At 43.2% G+C, this 18,636-nt stretch overlaps 1 protein-coding gene across 32 annotated transcripts in view; it reads right to left on the bottom strand.

Moving 5' to 3' along the window:
• Positions 1 to 18,636, bottom strand: part of PTPRD (protein tyrosine phosphatase receptor type D) — a 626,044-nt gene that overhangs the window by 367,460 nt on the left and 239,948 nt on the right. For all 32 annotated transcript variants that reach the window (XM_045580211.1, XM_045580213.1, XM_045580225.1 and 29 more), the window contains exon 2: positions 15,504 to 15,671. In XM_045580211.1, coding sequence (XP_045436167.1) covers positions 15,504 to 15,567 — 64 coding nt within the window. In that variant the 5' untranslated portion in view covers positions 15,568 to 15,671. The remainder of the gene's footprint in view (positions 1 to 15,503; positions 15,672 to 18,636) is intronic.

Consider the following 18,636-nt stretch of genomic DNA (forward strand, 5'->3'; position numbering starts at 1 on the left):
CTTCAGAGTAAAATGCTGTGTGTGTTCACCCAGCTGCTCAAGAGGGCAGTACCCTTCTGAGCACCAGCCTTTGAAATGCTAATCCACTGGCTGACCAACTGTTCAACTGGCCTTTAGCCTCCAACATTCTGAGGCTGCTCCTTGGGTAGCCAGAGCAGCCCTGGAGAGACAACGATCTCCAGCGGCCAAGCTGACTGGACTCCAGCAGACAGAGAAACCAGATGGAGAGAGTGGGAGCCTTCTCCCCAGGCCTCAGGCTGTGAGGGCCACGCAAGGTCCTTAAACCCAGGATGGTGAGAACATAAAAAATGGGGAAGGGGAGGACATAAAGGAACAATTATCATCCCCAACTCACATTCACCAGGATGACCTAATATAACTGCAGCTAAAGTGCTTTCCACTGTCCTTCTGCTTTGTGTTTTAGGGCAGTGTTTCCCAGTGTGGTACTTGTACCCCCAGGGGTACGGGAAGAGTTTGGTGGGGGTACGCATTGCACTGGAGTTTGGTGGGGATATGCAGTGCCTAATTCTACATTCTCATGAGTACGAGGGGTACTCAGCATTACGAAAATTATAGAAGGGGTACACATATGTCAAAAGTTTGGGAAACACTGTTTTAGGGTGAGAGATAACAGGTAATGGAATCCACTCTCTTATTCACTTTCCACAATTAGAATCCTCAGCTTCGATGTTTGCTGCTGGGGCTTTAACATGTCTGCTATTGTCAAACCATAGAAAGAGCCCCAAACTGCAGGGATGGGGAAGATGTCTTTAATTTTACAAATTTCTGTGGAGACCCTACACAGAGGGTGAAAACGTGTGGTCCAGGAACAGATCCATCCCACAGGAGAGTTCCCATGGTCTCACCACTGTTATTGCTTTAACAGTTTCTAGTTCAAGCCGGTGTGTCAAACTACAAGATGTTTTTCATGTAAATCTAGATGTCAAGGTTCTCTCAGAAATCCAGAAGATCCTGGACATTGTTCCCAGTGGCAACACAAGGCTAGTGGCTGCTTCCCTCATGCCAGCCTTTTCTAAGAGTTGGGCTGGCCTGCTTCCATGATGAATCTTACTTGACTGGTCAAGGCGGTGATTTTGCTACCACCGACTGTAATCAAAGCCCAGTAACAGAGTGGGGGGAGGGAGGAGGAAGCAGGATCTCAGATGAACAAAGGCACTTGTCCTAAGCATGGAAATGAGAATGTCAGCTAACTACTAAAAGTAATGTATGGCACCTATGGAAACTGTTAGGAGAAACACAAGAACTGTAATAGAGCGCATAAGGTGTATCGGCAGAGGAGAGATGGGTGCAGGAGAAATACACAATGACGCGTGCACGCCTCTCCAGCTGTTCCCTTTATGGCTCATCCAGTATTAACTGAATCCATCACAAAATCCTGTACGTTTTTAATCCTCTTGAATGCATTTCATATCTGGTACCTCCCATCCTAGCAGCACAGCCACAATTCAGACATTCCCTGAGACCCCTTATCCTGCCTGAGTTTACAGCAGTCTCTCAACTGGCATCTCACCCTTGAATTCGTCCTTCAAATGACTGTCAGGGATCTGTTGAAAGAGTAAGTTGGCCCTGACTGGTTTGGCTCAGTGGATAGAGCATCCGCCTGCAAACTGAAAAATCCCAGGTTCAATTCTGGTCAAGGGCATGTACCTTGGTTGCGGGCACATCCTCAGTGGGGAGTGTGCAGGAGGCAGCTGATCAATGATTCTCTCTCATCGATGTTTCTAATTCTCTATCCCTCTCCTCTCCTCTCTCTAAAAAATCAATAAAATATTTTTTTTTAAAGAAAGAAAATGTAAGTTGGACCATATCACTTCCTAGTTTAAAAATTGTCATTGTTTCCCCTGTAAGTTGGTAATATCATGCTGTGCTTGAGAATGAAATGAGAAATATTTTCAAAGTATCCATGCTTGATGCTTACATTTTTACTTAACTGGTCAGCGTGGGACCCAGATAGCTATATTTTACCCCAGAGTGATTCCCAAGTATCATCAAGTTGAGAATCACTGACCTCCCAGACAAGCACCAAGCTCCTTAGCTTTGCCTTAATGCCTTCCAGTATGTTTTCTGTCTCCACCCTAGCTGCTAACATTCCCTCCAAATGCCAACAAGTTGCCCCTGGCAATACCTTGCTCCTATGTGTACCATCGCATGCACTTGCCCCTGCTATTCTGAGGGCAGTGAGGGATGCTCTGTCTTTTTCTCCAAGTGCCTGAGGCATAGCGGGCTCTATGTAAGAGTGACCAAACACCGCACAAAAGATGACCGAGAAGAATAGGTCACACATGGGATAGCAGTGCTGGGTCGTTGGAAGGGGGAAGGGGCAATACCAGCCAAGCTGGAAAAAGACAAAGCACTTCTTGAGCGAAACGGAATGTTGGTGAGCGTAATTTGTGGACACTTCTTTTCAGCGACAAAGCAGAGCTTGGTGGCCTTGGTAAACACACCAAAGGGAAGTGAGCCAATTTACTCCTTGCTCAATGGCGGTGTCAGGCCCATTTGTTAAGCTGCAAACTCTCTAGAGAAAACAGATCCCAGAACACAAGCAATTGTTTTATTACCATTACTATCCTAATACCCTTCCTGTTCCCACCCCTCCCTGCACATCAGGACGAGGAAAATGCAAGAAGAATTATGCATTCTGCAATTGCCAAATGATCCCTTTCTATCCCTTTGCTGATGTAGTTTTGATTATTTCAGAAACAGTAGTTATTTCTCCACCGCGGCTTCTGCCGCTTATTTTCACATGATTCACGCGGTGGGACTCTCATTCTTTCCCTTGAGATGTTGCTCCATAGTTGAATAGACTTAACCATTAGTCATTTTCCTCCACATTCGGCCAAGATTTTTTGTTTAATCTAATTAGGCCTACGTCTTCATACAACCCTAAACAACCTCATCCTTAGAAAAATATAGTCATACCCTTCATGCATCTTCAGAAGCTGGTGCCTCCTACCAGCTGCCAGGACAAACTGGCAGGAGTTGGTTGTTGAAATGTTCCCATGTGAGTTAGGGATTCCAACTGCAACCAACTGCAAGCCTTCCCCTCTTCATGACTTTCCGATGTGCTGACATCTTGGATCACAAGTGGTATTTCTGAGCATTGCTACTATACGGTGCTTTCTTGGTAGAGTTTCGTCTTGCTTTGGATTTCTGAGCACTGAGGTGGTACAGAGGACATTGGTACTGGAGCACCTATGATGTGATCAAATTCTCCACGGCATTTCTGCTTTCCCTGGCCTTTATGAAACCAGTATCAGGCTTCGATACCCATGATTACAAATGTGTTTCTTTACGGAACTCAGTACAACATTCCCAGTGAATGTAACACGTCTCAGCACTCTTTTTTTCTTGATATTTAAGAAGTGCATAGCTCCACATGAGGCTCCTGTTGCAACGAAAGCTATCCCCTAGCTGGTAAGTTATTCATTTTTTAGGAATTTACTGCCTAAAGTGGCTCTAACAGCCAGTTGCTGAAGCAGCCCCAGAAGACATAAAGCACAATAACATGTAAAGCTTCTTCCGCATAAATTGTAAAGGTTAAATGCTATTAAGCATCTCTGTGTATCAAGAGATGTGTTCCTTGAACTTACTTATGCTAATTAATCTGCTCCCGAGAAACATTACTAACAAAGCGAGGTGTTAAAAGAGGCTAATCAAACACTTCTCCTCTTAACTAATCTCCAGGTTAAAACAATGTCCTCTGCTTATGTACCTTCTCCACTTTCTACTGTCTAGTGTAGGGGTGTCGAACTCAATCAGAGAAGGGGCCAAAATCTAAAATCCAGCCTAAATCGTGGGCCAAATGGTTTACTGAACAGTCATAAACTGTCATTGTGATGGAAACGCAGCGGAGTGCAGTGATGACAGCGCGGTGCGGGCCCCATTGCAAGGCCTAGCGGGACGGATTTGGCCCGCGGGCCTTGTGTTTGACACATGTGGTCTAGTGAGAACTTGTGTCAGGTCAAAGGCAGGTGTCATCAGCTGTGAACCTTAGACCAAATGTGCCCCACTACATGTTTCTGTGAATAAAGTTTTATTGGAACATCACCACTCCTATTTATTTACATATTGTCTGTGGCTGTGTTCTTGCTATAAAGTAGTGTTGAGTAGTTGTGACAGAGATTACAAGGCCCACAGAGTTAACATGTTTACTATGTGGTCCTTTACAAAAGAAACTCATGCTGACTTCTGGTCAAGAGTCACTGCAAATGTGTGAAGGTTTCAGAATTTTAGCACTAGGTCGGGCTTTAACTGGTGCATATCAATGTGTTCATCTACTCAGAAATGGACTGCCTTTAATTTAAATGCTTATTACCTAGAACATCTTCTGTGCTACAACTACAAGGAGAAATCTGAACAAAGCAACTCCAGGTCTAAGCCACTTAAAGCTGGTATGCACTTCATTTTGATGACTGCAATTGCCATGTGTTTTAGTTATGTGTTGCTATGTTCCAAACCAACTCAAAATGCGCCTAAAGCAAAGATTTCCCTGCAGAGAATTCAGGCTTCAGGTGGGCGATGCTTTGAATCTCACTTGCAGTCACTCACATGCCTTGTAGTCATCGGGAGGAGGCTGGAAAGCCAAATGGCTTTGCTCACATAGCTGCCTTTGCAACTGATAGGACTCCAATACCTCTGGGCATTGGTGTCTGCCACGGGGTCCCTCCAGCAGGCTGGCTGGGCATCCTTCTATGATGACTCAAGGTGCCCTGGAATGGAAATGGTGGCTCCCAGACTTCCAAGCATTAGGCCCTGGGCTGGTGTAGCATTAGGCCCAGGGCAGGTGTGGCATTAGGCACAGGGATGGGGTATCATCACCTCTGAATCATTGTCTTGGTCAGAGCACATCAAGAGACCAGCCACATTCACGGGGACAGGAATCTGACTTTGCCTTGAGAGAAGCTGTAAAATATCTCAGCCATGGATTCCAATCCACCGCATCATAAGCGTCGTGATTATGGTGATAAAAATCTGAAGCCTGATGTTACTGTTGACAATTTAGAATCAAACTGACCGGTTAGAGCAACAAAGAGGTCTAATAAAAAATGAAAATTATTTGATAATGAAGCACTGGTTGCAGAGAGAGTGTGACTGTAAAATTTTCCAAGTCAACAGTGTATTCTTTTTTTCCCCTTCAATTGAAATGGGAAGGAAACCTTTCTAAAAGTCATGCAATGCCCCTTAAACAGTACAAAACTGTGAGCCTGATATAATTTTCCTCCCTGGCTCTGACTCCTCGTCCTGACCCTCAGTGCGGTTCCTAGACACCCACAGTGCTGACACACTGCAGGGCCTGCTGGGTAGTGGCATCGCTTGGGCCTCTGTGTACATTTTGGCTGCTGTGCATTTTTATGCCTCTTATACCGGCTCTTCTTAACTGTTTGTCACCTCCCTGGACAGGAGTCAAGAGAGCTAAGTTCTAGGTTTTGCTCTGTCACCTCGGCATCTTTTGGCTCCAGGAAGGTCATCTGCTTTGACCGTATGTTCCCTTTGTCTAAAAAGTGGTGATAGCCTAAACCGATTTGGCTCAGTGGATAGAGTGTCAGCCTGTGGACTCAAGGGTCCCAGGTTCGATTCCGGTCAAGGGCATGTACCTTGGTTGCGGCCATATGCCTAGTAGGGGGTGTGCAGGAGGCAGCTGGTCGATGTCTTTCTCTCATCCATGTTTCTAACTCTCAACCTCTCTCCCTTCCTCTCTTTAAAAAATCAATAAAATATATATTTTTTAAAATAAAAATAAAAAGTGGTGATGATAAAATGGACGCTCCTAGAACACACAGGAACAGATTACAGATACAAAGTGTTTAAATCATTATATAAGCAAGGGGAAGGGGTTGCCGAAGTCATTACTATGAAAGAAATCGCATTTTGTTGCTAAAATAAATGAAAACTAATACTATATATTAACAAATTAAATGTCTAAACGATAAAATAGAGAGTTAAGATAACAATGGCTAACATCTAAGTAGTACTTATTATGGAGGGGGCACAGTTCTAAGCACCGAATACTGGTTCACATTCCATCTTCACTGCAACCCTACCCCGACCATGCCCTGCTCCAGGCAACAGAACTGCACCGTGAAGCAATGAGTCAGCCTGCCTCTGGTTTTGCAAATATGAAACAGGCCTATGGATGTTCTTTCCCAGTTTGCACTGCTGATTTCAAGGACCCATGAAAGGCCTATTGCATTTCTGCCAAAATTTCCTCTTCTAAGCCTCATAGAAGCTAAAGGTCAGGGTCTACCTTTCCTAACCTCAGTCCTCACATTCTGCCCCAAAGCTCACACACCATGAGGGGTTCTCAGCCAGGGGGGATTTTGCCCCCTGGGAGGCATTTAGCAATGTCCCAAGACATTTTCATTGTCACAGTTGGGGTACTAAGGTGCTTCTGGGTGGAAATGAAGAATGTAGGTGTCCATTCTCAGCATTCTCACAACAGAGAACTGCACAGCCCCAAATGTCAACAGTGCAAAGCTTGAGAAACCCTAGGCTACACTGATGCCATAAATACAGCACGGAGTACCGCACGCATGTTGTATTACAAGTCTATCCTGTGGACACTTGGTTTGTTCCATTTGTTGCTGCTTAATTCCTTAATCTGAAAACCATTTCAATCAGTGACAATGTGAGACAGCGCATTTCTGTGCCCATCAAGCATTATCGTACATACAATGGGATGAAAAACTAACCTTCCCTAGGTACCTGCCACGTATCAGGCACATACAGGGTCTCGTTTAAACATCACAGAATCCTGTGAGAACTGAGAGCATCTCCAAAGGGCCAGAAGAAGCAGAAACCTGTTCCAGGTGAGCAGGCATGGACACTGATGATGGGAAGTATACAATGAATTATATGCTTCCGACATAAAACTACCCTCAGCTTTAACAGAAAAACAAAAGTATCCAGAGCTAAGAGCACTTTTGCTTTTGTTAACGGAAAGCTTTAGGGTCCAAAGCCTGCCTTGGCTGGTAAGAGGGGCATTTCAGTTAAGCTGTTTAGACCATGAATGCATAACATGCTCAGGAGATCGCATCTACCTTTCCATGCACTCTCTGTGACATAAGTATTTTGTTCCAGTGAAGGATAGCAGTGCCCAATTCAAGTTTCACAGTAGACACCTCCAGAACATATCTCTTTCCATACACACTCGCCCAGCAATCCAAACTCCTTACAAGACCGACAGGGTCACATGGCCTGGCTGCTCCCATCCCTGCTCTCCTACCTGTCTCTTCCCACTGGCTTTGTTCCAGTCTCCTGGGCCTTCCTTTGTCCTTTCAGCACACGAGGCTCCTTCTTACCTTAAGGCCTTTGCAAAGCACCACTCTCTCTTCCCAGGGGCACTGACACCCCACTTTTTCATGGCTGATCCCCTCCCATTATTCAGCCGAAGTGTTCTGTCTCACTCAGTGTTACCTTCCTTGATGTAAATGAAGACGTGCTCTCTCCTCCCTTAGTAGCCTCCCTTACTTTCGTGGCACATCACTCTGTTTTATTATCTTTGCAGCATTTATAACCATCCAAAGCCACTCTGTCCATTTACCTTTTGTTCAAAACCTTGTCTTGTTGAACGTCTCCTCCCTCATCCCGCCACCGGCAGCCCCACTTCACCTGCATGTAAATTCCGTGATAACAGGAATCAGAATCTGGCTTATTTGGGGCTCAGAGTAAATATTTACTGAATGAAATATTACTTTTAAGTTGAAAGCTGTGATTTAAATTTACTTTTCAAGTAAAAATATACATATTCGAGGGGTTTCTTTGTGTCACATGAAGGATCTTTTAATGATAAACAAATTAAGGCAAATTTATTTTTCTCTCACTCCTGTACAAGCATCTTCAACATTTAATAACAGAAAACAGTTAAGAAAGAACTGCTATGTATTTACTTTTATAGATTATACTTTCTGTATTTTTAATTCCTAATGCACTATGTGTTGTTGTTTTATAAACTAAAGTTTAAGTACTTAGTATATTTCAATGTCACACTTAATGATGATTGTCACAATACTGTTGTGATATCATAAAACATATTACACACTGTAGAGTGAATTTAAAACGTTTGTCAGAGATGAAAACTTGAACCATCTTTTAAAGAAAGACATTGAACTTCACTCATAATTTTAAACTGATTCTGTACTCCGTACTTTCTTGACAGCTATTAATATAAATGTAAGCTTAAATAAAATTACCTAAACTTACAAAATGGAGCTGTAAGAATGAGCAGTGTGTAATTTTTTTTTTTTGTGGGGGGAACATAATGCCGCATCAAAAAAGCACACAGATTATTGTAAGGTACTGTAATACTGAACAGGCATGAGGTCCCTTTTTGGCTTGGTTTTCTCTTTCATTCCGAATTATAGTAACCTCTTGGCGGTTTTAGGAGAAAGTCCCTTCACATTAAGTCAACTAAAATGATTTTTTTTTAAGTGTCAAAGCAGTCCAGTCTCCCTCCCCTCCTCCACCCTGGTCCCCTGCCCCCTTCTTCTCCTTAACTTCCAAAGGATCCTAACAGATCTCATGGCCAATCTGGCTGGCCAGGGCTCCAAAGACATTGCTTTGCCTTGCAGCCTCATGGATGTCTTTATAATGTAAATCTCTTTCTGCCACTCCTGGAGCTGTTCTTAAAATAAAAACCAAGATCTTGAACAAGGTCTATGAATCTAAGTACTTAGTATATTTTAATGTCACATTTGGTAACTGCAGTATGAAATGACCATCTGCCTACTTGTCTAGCCTGATTTGAAGTCTCTCTCCTCCTCACTCTCTGAGATCCAGGCCCTACCCTTCTTTCGGTCTCAAGAACACCCTGCATTATCCCTGTCAGGGTAGATGCCTGTGCTCTTTCTTGGACCTTAATGGCTTTCACTGATAACTTCCACTAGCTCAAAATTCATTCCATGCATGGATCAAATTTAAGAGAATTATATATATACTTTTTGAGTTGATGTAAAAACTGGTCAAATCTGTAGTTTAGTTCACACTACTGTGCCAATGTTGATTTCCTGATTTTGATAATGTAATGCCATTATGTATTAATCTATTATTGGGGAACACTAGATGAAGAATGTATGGGAAATTCCTATAAATGTTTTTAACTTTTAAGTCTAAAATTATTTCAAAAAAAAAATCACTCTTCAGGAGAACCTTTTATTACCTTTCTAAACAGATGAGGCACTTAATCTCCCTGTTTTCTGCCCTCATAACATGTACCATAGTTAGAAAGTACAAGACTTTGAGATTAAGGTTAAATAGGTGTCTGTCCCACTTTAGTTTAAGTCTTTTAGGGGCAGGTTCACATCCATAACCTCACCATTTTATACCCAGTCATTAACTTCAAACTTGGCACAAAATAGGTGTCCAATAAACATTTATTAAAGGGACTGTTAAACACATGAATGAGCCAATCAGTCAATGTCCTTTCTTAGCTTGAATGTAATAAAGTTAAATATATGTATATTTTTTAAAGATACTGCTCAAATTATGAAGTTAATGGAATAATAACTGTCAACAGAGATCTAAACACGGATGCCTCTAATCTAGAAATGGTGCAAGCTAATGAGGAAAAAAGCATGATAGCCACCAACATTCAGTCAATAGTTAATCCTATTATGAAAAATGCTTTACAGGCAGTTTCTTTTTAAATTTAATCCTTATAATAACCATATCAAGTGCATGTTATTTTCAATCTGCGTTTTGCAGCTGAGAGGCACATAGAGAGATTCAGCTTGCCCACGGTCAGAACAGCTACGTAGCAGAGGCAGGATCTGAATATCCGTTCTCTAATTCCTGAGTCTATATTCTTAAGGGCAACTTCCTGCCTGGAGAGACGGTCTGAAAATACTGCTTGGGAGAGTTTTGAAAACTGAATGATGGATTCTGAAGACAGAGTAAAAACTGATAGGAAAACACACTTCTTTAAACCTTTGTATCTACATAATTTGGCACAAAGCTTTTTATGCGAGTGCACACACACACACAGTAGCTTGATGAATGAATAAATGAAGCAAAAGCCAACTGAGGAAAAGAGGAAAGACAGAATTATGGGTAAGGGGGTTGGTTCCCACAGAAGAATCTCTTTGATTCTTCATTTCAAGACACATGCTGTTTGAACATTTTCTGAATTAACTGAAGCAAGAGAATTCGTGTAGGAAAGAGGAAGCTCCCACATGAATGAAGGTTTTATGAAATGAGTCACAAGAATCATAGCTAACTGAGGAAATTGAAAACACTAAGAATGTGAAGGAAAAGGAATGAGGACATCATGCAAAAGAGTAATCAGTTGCAGCCAGGCTATGAGCAATCACAGTAAGTAATTCACAAATGTTTTAGACTAGAGGCCCAGTGCACAGCATTCGTGCACTGGTGTGGATCAGCCCACTGTGGGAGAACTGCTCATCCAGGTCAGCCGAGTGGCTGTGGACCCGCCCTCTGAGTCATTGCTCCCTGGTCCATCATCTTGCGTGCAGCCAGAGCCCTCGCCTCTTCAGGGGACCCGGTCAGGGCTGAGCCCAGGGACAGTAGCACTGAGGGACAGCAGAGTAGGCCTCAGTCCCACAGCAGCCACAAACCTGCCTCCCAACCTCTGGGGTCAGCTCTGCCAGCCCAGTGGCAGCACTGCACGGCCTGTGGTTATCCAGGAAGATGCAGCAAGGAGTGAGGAGAAACCTAGGGCAAGGAGGCAACCATCGCAGCCAGGGCTCCTGCCTGTCAGCCCGGGGTTCACAGTGGGAGCCTCCACTCATCCCCGTCAGCCAAGCCGCACTCCCACTGTGGTAGCACATTGACCACCAGGCAGCAGCTCCTGCATTGAACATCTGCCCTCTGATGGTCAGTATGTGTCATAATGACTGGTTGACTGGTTGTTCCACTGTTTGGTCGCTGGGCTTTTATTACAGAGAAACTGTTCTATCCTTCAAGCGTAGGGGCTCATCACAAACAGAGATAACAAATATACTTCTCAGATTATTTTAAAAAGCGCATCTCTCTATATGCAAAATGCTTGGAAATGTACACATTTGTTGATTTTGAAACATATTCTTAACCTCTGTAGGTAGATACAGCTTTACTGGGTATAATGAATATAGAAAACTCTGCAGTGGTCGGAAAACTCATTAGTCAACAGAGCCAATTATCAACAGTACAACGATTGAAATTTCTTTTGAGAACCACATTTTTTTAAAACTTAAACTTCTTCTAACGCCACTTCTTTAAAGTAGACTTGCCCAGACCATGGTATTTTATAGAGGGGCCAAAGAGCCACAGGTGGCTCTTGAGCTGCAGTTTGCTAACCATGGGCATAGGGGATCAATAAAGCAACTGGAATATTTTCCTTGCTACAGACAGCTGGATGCTGCTAATTTAGCTACTTTAAAGTTCTTTCCTACTAACTAAACCATCATCATCATTACCATCATGATCATCATCCATATTTTAAAGATAGGGAAACTGAGGCAGAGAGTATGATTATATCATGTTCCAGATTACAAAATGACAGTCAGAATTTAATACCAGTTTGAATTTACAGGTCACTTCCTTAATGCTTAACCTATTTCTCATTAGAAAATACATAAAGGGAAAATTTATCTTACAGCATAGATATCAGTCTCCTCTCCAATGCCAAAGAAATAAACACATTCCCTGGCTATAGTGATATAACAACATACATGGGGCAATGAATTCTTTTCATACAGGATGGAAATACAATGAGGTCATAGGGATCAGAGGGAGTTTTCTTAACACTAAGGAAGGAAAATGAAGGAGTGTTCACCACTAGAGATTTTTTAAAAAGTGACAAAAGTCAATAGAAAATGGAGGAATGAGACCATTTGAGGAATTAAACTATCAAGAGCTATGTTTCTAATGATGATCCAGTAAACATGCAGGTCCAGTTATCATGGCCAAAATATCAACCCAGGTGTAGATTGTAACATTCAGTGGTAAGTGATTTCATTGATGTGAAACCAATTTGATGAAAAGGGGTGCTAACAGTAGCTGCCTGGCTTGCATCTGGTTAAAAAATGATGAGTGGTAAAAAATACATTAATAACAAATTAAATAACAAATTAAAGTTTCCTAGGAAAACTAACAGAAACCAGCATGAAAACTCAGCCAAAAATAAAGACCTAGGACTACACTAACATTACATAATCTAAATTCATCTCGAATTTGCATGCCCATTATCATTGAATTGACCTCAATCAGGCCATGATCTAAACCAGGACACTGGCTGGCCTGACATGAGGAAAAGCTGTTACTAGTGCTTAAACAGAAGTCACACTTAGCTTTCCCTGGACTGTAGCTCTACCGTGTGTGCATGCATTCAAGAAACAAGCAAAATCATTCCAAGCATTTAAGACAGAGGAATGCAAAGAAATAGGATCCATGCACACATCCAGACTTAATAGTTGGGACCCGTAGGGCATTTTAAATTGGCAATGGCTAAGACCATAATTTTCTGCTTAAGAAATATTATCACAATTTTTCAACCTGGGTTTGAACCAAGGCTTCTAAGCACTCTCCTACTTAATGCAGCATCACACCTAACGCTTTCCCATGGCATTCCACAGAGCAGATTACAATCCTGGCTCTCTGGTTCTTTGGAGTTAATCATTTCAAAAGGCAATGCACTGAACACGTTAAATTAGCATTGTAAACTAGAGGGGCTTCTTTCCATTCCCTAACCCTTTATAGTCTGCTTCTTCAAAAGAGGAAAAAAATTATTTCATAGTTCTCAAATTGCTCTCTGACAAACTACCATTAAAATTTGAAATGCAACTCCCTATCACTTGTGAAAATACAAAACAAGTAGAAAGAAAAAATGAGTACAGCTGAATGTGCTAATGACCAGTGGCATGGGTAACAGAAGCCTGAAAAAGAGTATCTTTATGATGGTGAAGAAAACAAATGCTTCTTCAGTGCTGCCTCTATCTTGGTTCTTTCTTAGTGCTGTAAGAGAAGGTGATGGAACACTTTATAATGGGTTACAACCTAAATCCTATCTTATCGATGGTTCTTTAAACATTCTTAGTGGATAAAATTATCTCCAACTCTGCCATGTGCTTTCATGTACCATGAATATCCTCCAGTGGATTGCTAAATGATGTTCTTTCTCCTTTTAAAATGTACAAAAGAAACATGGCTCATTTTTCCTGTGTCACCAGGAAGCTCAGACTCATTTAAGCATGCTATTCAACAATGCCAAATGTATCTGATAAAGGGAAAATATATTAACTCAGGGCTGAGCGCACAAGGGCAAACTGAACAAAATTAATTAGCAAAGAAGACGCCCATCCCCACACTTCAGTTGCAATAAGAAGAGTGAGAGAGCATGGATCCTTTCCCAGGTTACACCTTGATGTTACGAAAGCTGGAATCCCATCAATATATAACAGGATACATATCTTCACTTAACTAGAAATTGCTAACCATGCCATCGTTAACTGTTTTTGTAAGACTCTACAGTATAGGCAGTGTGATGAAAGAGAAGGAGAGGAAGACAGGGGAGGAGAAGAGATGGAGGAGGGGAGGATCACCTATACCAGATTGTTGTTGTTTTTTGTTTGTTTTTTGTTTTGTTTTTTGTTTTTTTACAGAGAGGAAGGGAGAGGGATGGAGAGTTAGAAACGTCAATGAGAGAGAAACATCAATCAGCTGCCTCCGGCACACCTTCCACTGGGGATATGCCCTCAACCAAGGTACATGCCCTTGATAGGAATCAAACCTGGGACCTTTGAGTCCATAGGCCAATGCTCTATCCACTGAGCCAAACCAGCTAGGGCCAGAATGTATTTTTAAAAAACAAAAACAAAACACAGTACTGTAAAAGTATTTATTCCTAAGCTCTTGACATATGCCTGCCACATCCCACCACAGAATTAAATAAGAGAACAGGTACTCAAAAGAACATTTTTTCTTATCTGAAGGATAACTTCTCAGATAAATAATTTTTTTCTAATTAACAAAGAAAATCTCTAACTGAAATCTGATATGAAAGTGGGTCCCCAAGGTCTTCATGTGCTTTTGCCAAAAAGCAACAATTGTACAACAACTCAATTCTTTCGCTCTAGCCAAAACAGAAAAAACAAACAAACAAATAAATAAATAAATAAATAAAGCCATATGCCTGATTTCTTTAATAAACTAAATTTAGATTTCAACTTTAAAATAGGTTTTGACATACAGGGCTTGAAAAGAACAAGAACATCTTTCATTTGGGTCTTTTCCCAGTTAATTATTTGCTGGCATTGTGTGAGAAATTCCTTGGCGTCGCTCTAAACCAACACTCCCAAGTGCTAATTAGGAAACTATATACATTATTAATCAGAGAATGTTGTGCTTAAAGCATGCGTGTTCCATATGTATCCTATTATTAACATTATTCTTTCCCTCCTGGAAAGCTCTCTTCAGAAAAAGGAGCTCCTATTTAAACAAAGAAATTGGCTGCGAGGGAGGAAATTCTTGTCAAACGCAATTAACAGGTGGGGGCCAGCGCGACGCGGGATCCTTGCCTTTGAAACATCCTAACCGTGAATCACATTTAATCTCGCTGACATCATCCGTGGAGGGAAAAGCTAATGAGTGCAGTCGAGACACACATTTTCCTGGGACCAGGGGATTCCCAAACAGAACAGCCAACCCTCATGTGAGCTAAACCACCACCGAGGAGGAACCAGACAGGCTGTGTGTACAAGCCACAGACATGTCTCTTTCCAGGACTATCGCTTCCAAAGGGCCATGGGACAGATGGGGAAAAAGAAACAGAGGCGGACCAGGTAGACCTAGCGATTCCCTAATGACGAAGGAGCTAGGATCTTCTCATTCATTGGCTGGCTAATGGACCACAGACAATCTCCGTCTCATGCACGGAGTCCAATAAACCCAAACTTTGGTGTCCCTGCCCCGCAGACTTCTCACACGTCCACGCCTTTCCTGCAGCCACGGAGCTGTCAGTTCTGCTTGATCTGTCTGAACGCTGTGCTCGACAGCTGTCGGAAACAGTACGTGGGAACAGCTGCTGTGACAGCTACCAGGGGCTTGAGGGTTTAATTGGGCTCAATGTGACACTGTGTGTGTTCCTCTAAAACACAGAAATATGCACAGAGCGAGAGGAGTTTCTGATGGGCCTGAACAATATTTACTTATTGGCAACACCAACTGGTTAACCCCAGCTTGCCTTATGTCATGGGTCTCATCGCTTCTGAGTTCTACTGGTTGAGAGTATAAGAAAGAATTTAAAAAAAGAGGACCAAACAGTAGGAGCAGTTAGAGGCACAAAAAGAGAGGGCATGAAGGGAGCAAGAGGAAGTGGTAAGGAAGTCGCATCAATAATCTCTTTCAAAGGCTGGCAGGGGGCCAAGGAGAATCCCAGTGTCTCAGGATTCACTTCCAAAGGAAACACATCCAGAAGCCCCGAGCCCAGTGCCAACTGGAAAACAAAACCGCCCATTCTGGGCATGGCCCCCCGGATCAGAGCACCCGCTTACTCTCAGCATCCGCGCGGAGGAGGAAGGCCAGGAGCAGCAGCAGAGGCCTGGCCGCCCGCACCATCCTGCAGCCCGGGCAGCGCGCGCTGGTGGCTCGGATTCACTGCCTCGGGCGCTGCCGCAGCGAGGGTGTCCGATCGGAAAGTCCAGCTGGAACTCTCTCAGAGCCTGCGAGGGGACAGACAGCGACACGAGAGGGGAGAAAACACAAAGACGGCTTAGATCCCTGGAGCGCTTCCCCCGGTTCCATCCCAACCAACCACTCAGACTCATACAACCCACTGTACATTCACAGGAAAGTGTGTATCCACGATGCCTTCGGAGTAGGATGCAAAGAACTTGGTTTGTAAAAAGGGCAGGCCCTGGAGCTTCTTTTTTTTTTTTTTTAAATATATATTTTATTAATTTTTTACAGAGAGGAAGGGAGAGGGATCGAGAGCTAGAGACATCGATGAGAGAGAATCATAGATCAGCTGCCTCTTGCACATCCCCTTCTGGGGATGGGCCCGCAACCAAGGTACATGCCCTTGATCGGAATCGAACCCGGGACCTTTCAGTCTGCAGGCCGATGCTCTATCCACCAAGCCAAACTGGTTTCAGCTGGAGCTTCTCTTGTTTCCCATTTTTAGGCAATTCTAAAAACCCCCCTTTTCCCCGGGAATGTGCCTCTCTGCGTAGGCCACCCTGGAGGCAACCCTCTGCGAGGAGGAGAAGCTGTCACCTCTTGTGAAACATTCTGTGAGCACATGGGTGGAAGGAGGCGCAGCAATGCTCTGAGAGAGACTTAGGGAGCTCTGCCGTGCAGGGTGATCGTCTGTCATTGGCAGAATAGCGTAAGCGGCTTTCCTGGCGTCAGGTGAAGTGACAGGGCCAATTCCACTTCCCCAGCTAAACAGCAGAAGTTAAGCGTTTTCTCCACCAGCGCATTTGGCTTCTTCCCTGAAGACACATCAACGCTCAAGTCTAGTTCGGCTTCAGTAAGTCAAAACAATAGTTAGCGTGAGCCGCTCTGACTTAATGGGAGTTTATGTGCCTCCTGGGCAAGGCTTCGTCTTCTCAACCTTTTCTTGTAAAATCAGGAAGACGCAAACTATTTTTAGAGAGCCTACTGTGTGCAACTTGGCACAGTATTGGGTGAGTCGAATTCTATCGTCTTGTGATTTCCCACTTTAGTAGGGGGAATACGACAGGCACAACAGATGACTGATATTAGTAAGTGATTAGTGCCAGGAAGGAAAACCAAATAATGCCATCAAAGAGAGGATCAGGCCCTGGCCTGTGTGGCCTGGTGGTAGAGCGCCAGCCTGGGCACCAAAGGCTTTCAGGGTCGATTCCAGATGGAGGGCATATAACTGGGTTGTAGGTTCTTTTCCCGGTCCCAGTTGGGGCACAAGCGAGAGGCAACCAATTGAAGTTTCTTTTTTCTCTTTCTCTCTCTCTCTCTCTCTCTCAAAATCAGTGGAAAAAAATAACCTCGGGTAAGTATTAACAACAAGAAAGGATTGGGAATGGCATCCCGGAAAAAGCAGTGTCTCAAATTGGGCCTTGGAATATAGACAGGATGTTACCAAGAAGAGAGAAAGGCATTTCAGGAATTCCATGGAGAGGCAGGGCAATGGGCAGGATCTTTGGAAAAGGTGAGCAGCCTGATCTGCCTGGAACAGGGTTTCCTTAAATGTCTGTATGCTCAGAACCACTGGGAAGGTTTGCTGAAACAGATAGCTGGGCATCCCCCCGCCCCGGATTCAGCAGGTCTGCAGGGTCAGGTCTAAGAACCTGCCTTTCTAACAAGTTTCTGGGTGCTGCTGAGGTGGCTGGTCCAGAGGCCATACTGAGATACTGGGTTGGCATGAAGGATCCATTAGGAAACCAAAAGGAGAGGTGGCAAAAGAAAATGGTTCAGGCTTAAGAAAAAGGAAATACAAAGGTCCCGGATAGCCTGGGATACCAGTCTATGACAACCAGCCTCTATTTGGCAAACCACAAAGAGAGCTATTTAATGCTTTGGAGCCAAGGGACAACATGCAACTAGGCCTTGGGAAAATGAACTGACAGCTGAGTGTGGGTGATTTAGAGGATGCCATTAGGCCATCGCAGGAGTCCCAGCTGAGAAGTAACACAGACCGCAAGAGCGATGGCGGGCCTGGTGGGAATGGAGGAAAAGGGAGCAGTAACTGGCTTCAAGCAATAAGGTGAAGTATGTCTCTTCAGGTGATAAATAATCGCTCCTATAGAACCTTCGATAAATCTTGCAGGGCGTCTTACAGAGTAGGCTCTTGAGAGAGAGACTATTGAATGCTGTGTTTCCTCTATCACTGCGAGAACTTGAGAATGACAATCAGATTTCTATTCCAAAATGAAACAGTGTATCTTTAAGTTTTCTCTATTGAAATATTTCAAACACATATAAACTTCTTGACAGGAAATACTAGAGCTACCTAGAAATAACCAAATCCACTAAAATAACTTGTCTTTTTTAACGACATACTGTAATGCAGATCCTGTAGTGGGTCTTTTCTGAAACTGATCTTGAACATGAAAATGAAAACCTTTTGAGATAGTATCATTCCCATTACTATGCATGAGTGGTATGAATGCAGGAAAGATAAAACTAAAAGGAAGGGGGAAAATCATTCTAATTATAATTCCACTAAATAGCCTTTTTTTTTTTCTTTCTTTCTGTCAATTTGTGGATGACCTGAAGCAGTGTGTTGTACGCTGAAACACATCTACTTGAAACCAAAAGCTAGCCAGCTGCTCCAAGTCAGCTATTGTTATCAATCTTATCTGGAAAACAGCTCATCAAACCGTTAACAGCTATCAAATGTTGAAATCTCAAAACTACATAGGAAAGGTGCGAGAGGAATCAGCTTTCCTCCTCCCCTCCCCCTTTCACCACTCCCATCCTCACGTCTGCATTTCTAAAGACAGCAAAGTCCAGGCGACATCAGTCCTGTCGGACTCAATTTGTGTCTGTGCAAGCGTATCAGCGCCAACTGCTCCATAATGACTTGCTGCGATCACAGAGATAGAGTGGCTTCTCCCCCGACTCGACTGAAGGAACACACAGAGACCAAATTCTTCCAAATGAACCTACAAATGTTACCTCAGTCTTGGAGCAGTGATAGAATTC

The sequence above is a fragment of the Pipistrellus kuhlii genome, unplaced genomic scaffold (genome assembly GCF_014108245.1).
Source record: "Pipistrellus kuhlii isolate mPipKuh1 unplaced genomic scaffold, mPipKuh1.p scaffold_m20_p_12, whole genome shotgun sequence".
NCBI lineage: Eukaryota > Metazoa > Chordata > Mammalia > Chiroptera > Vespertilionidae > Pipistrellus > Pipistrellus kuhlii.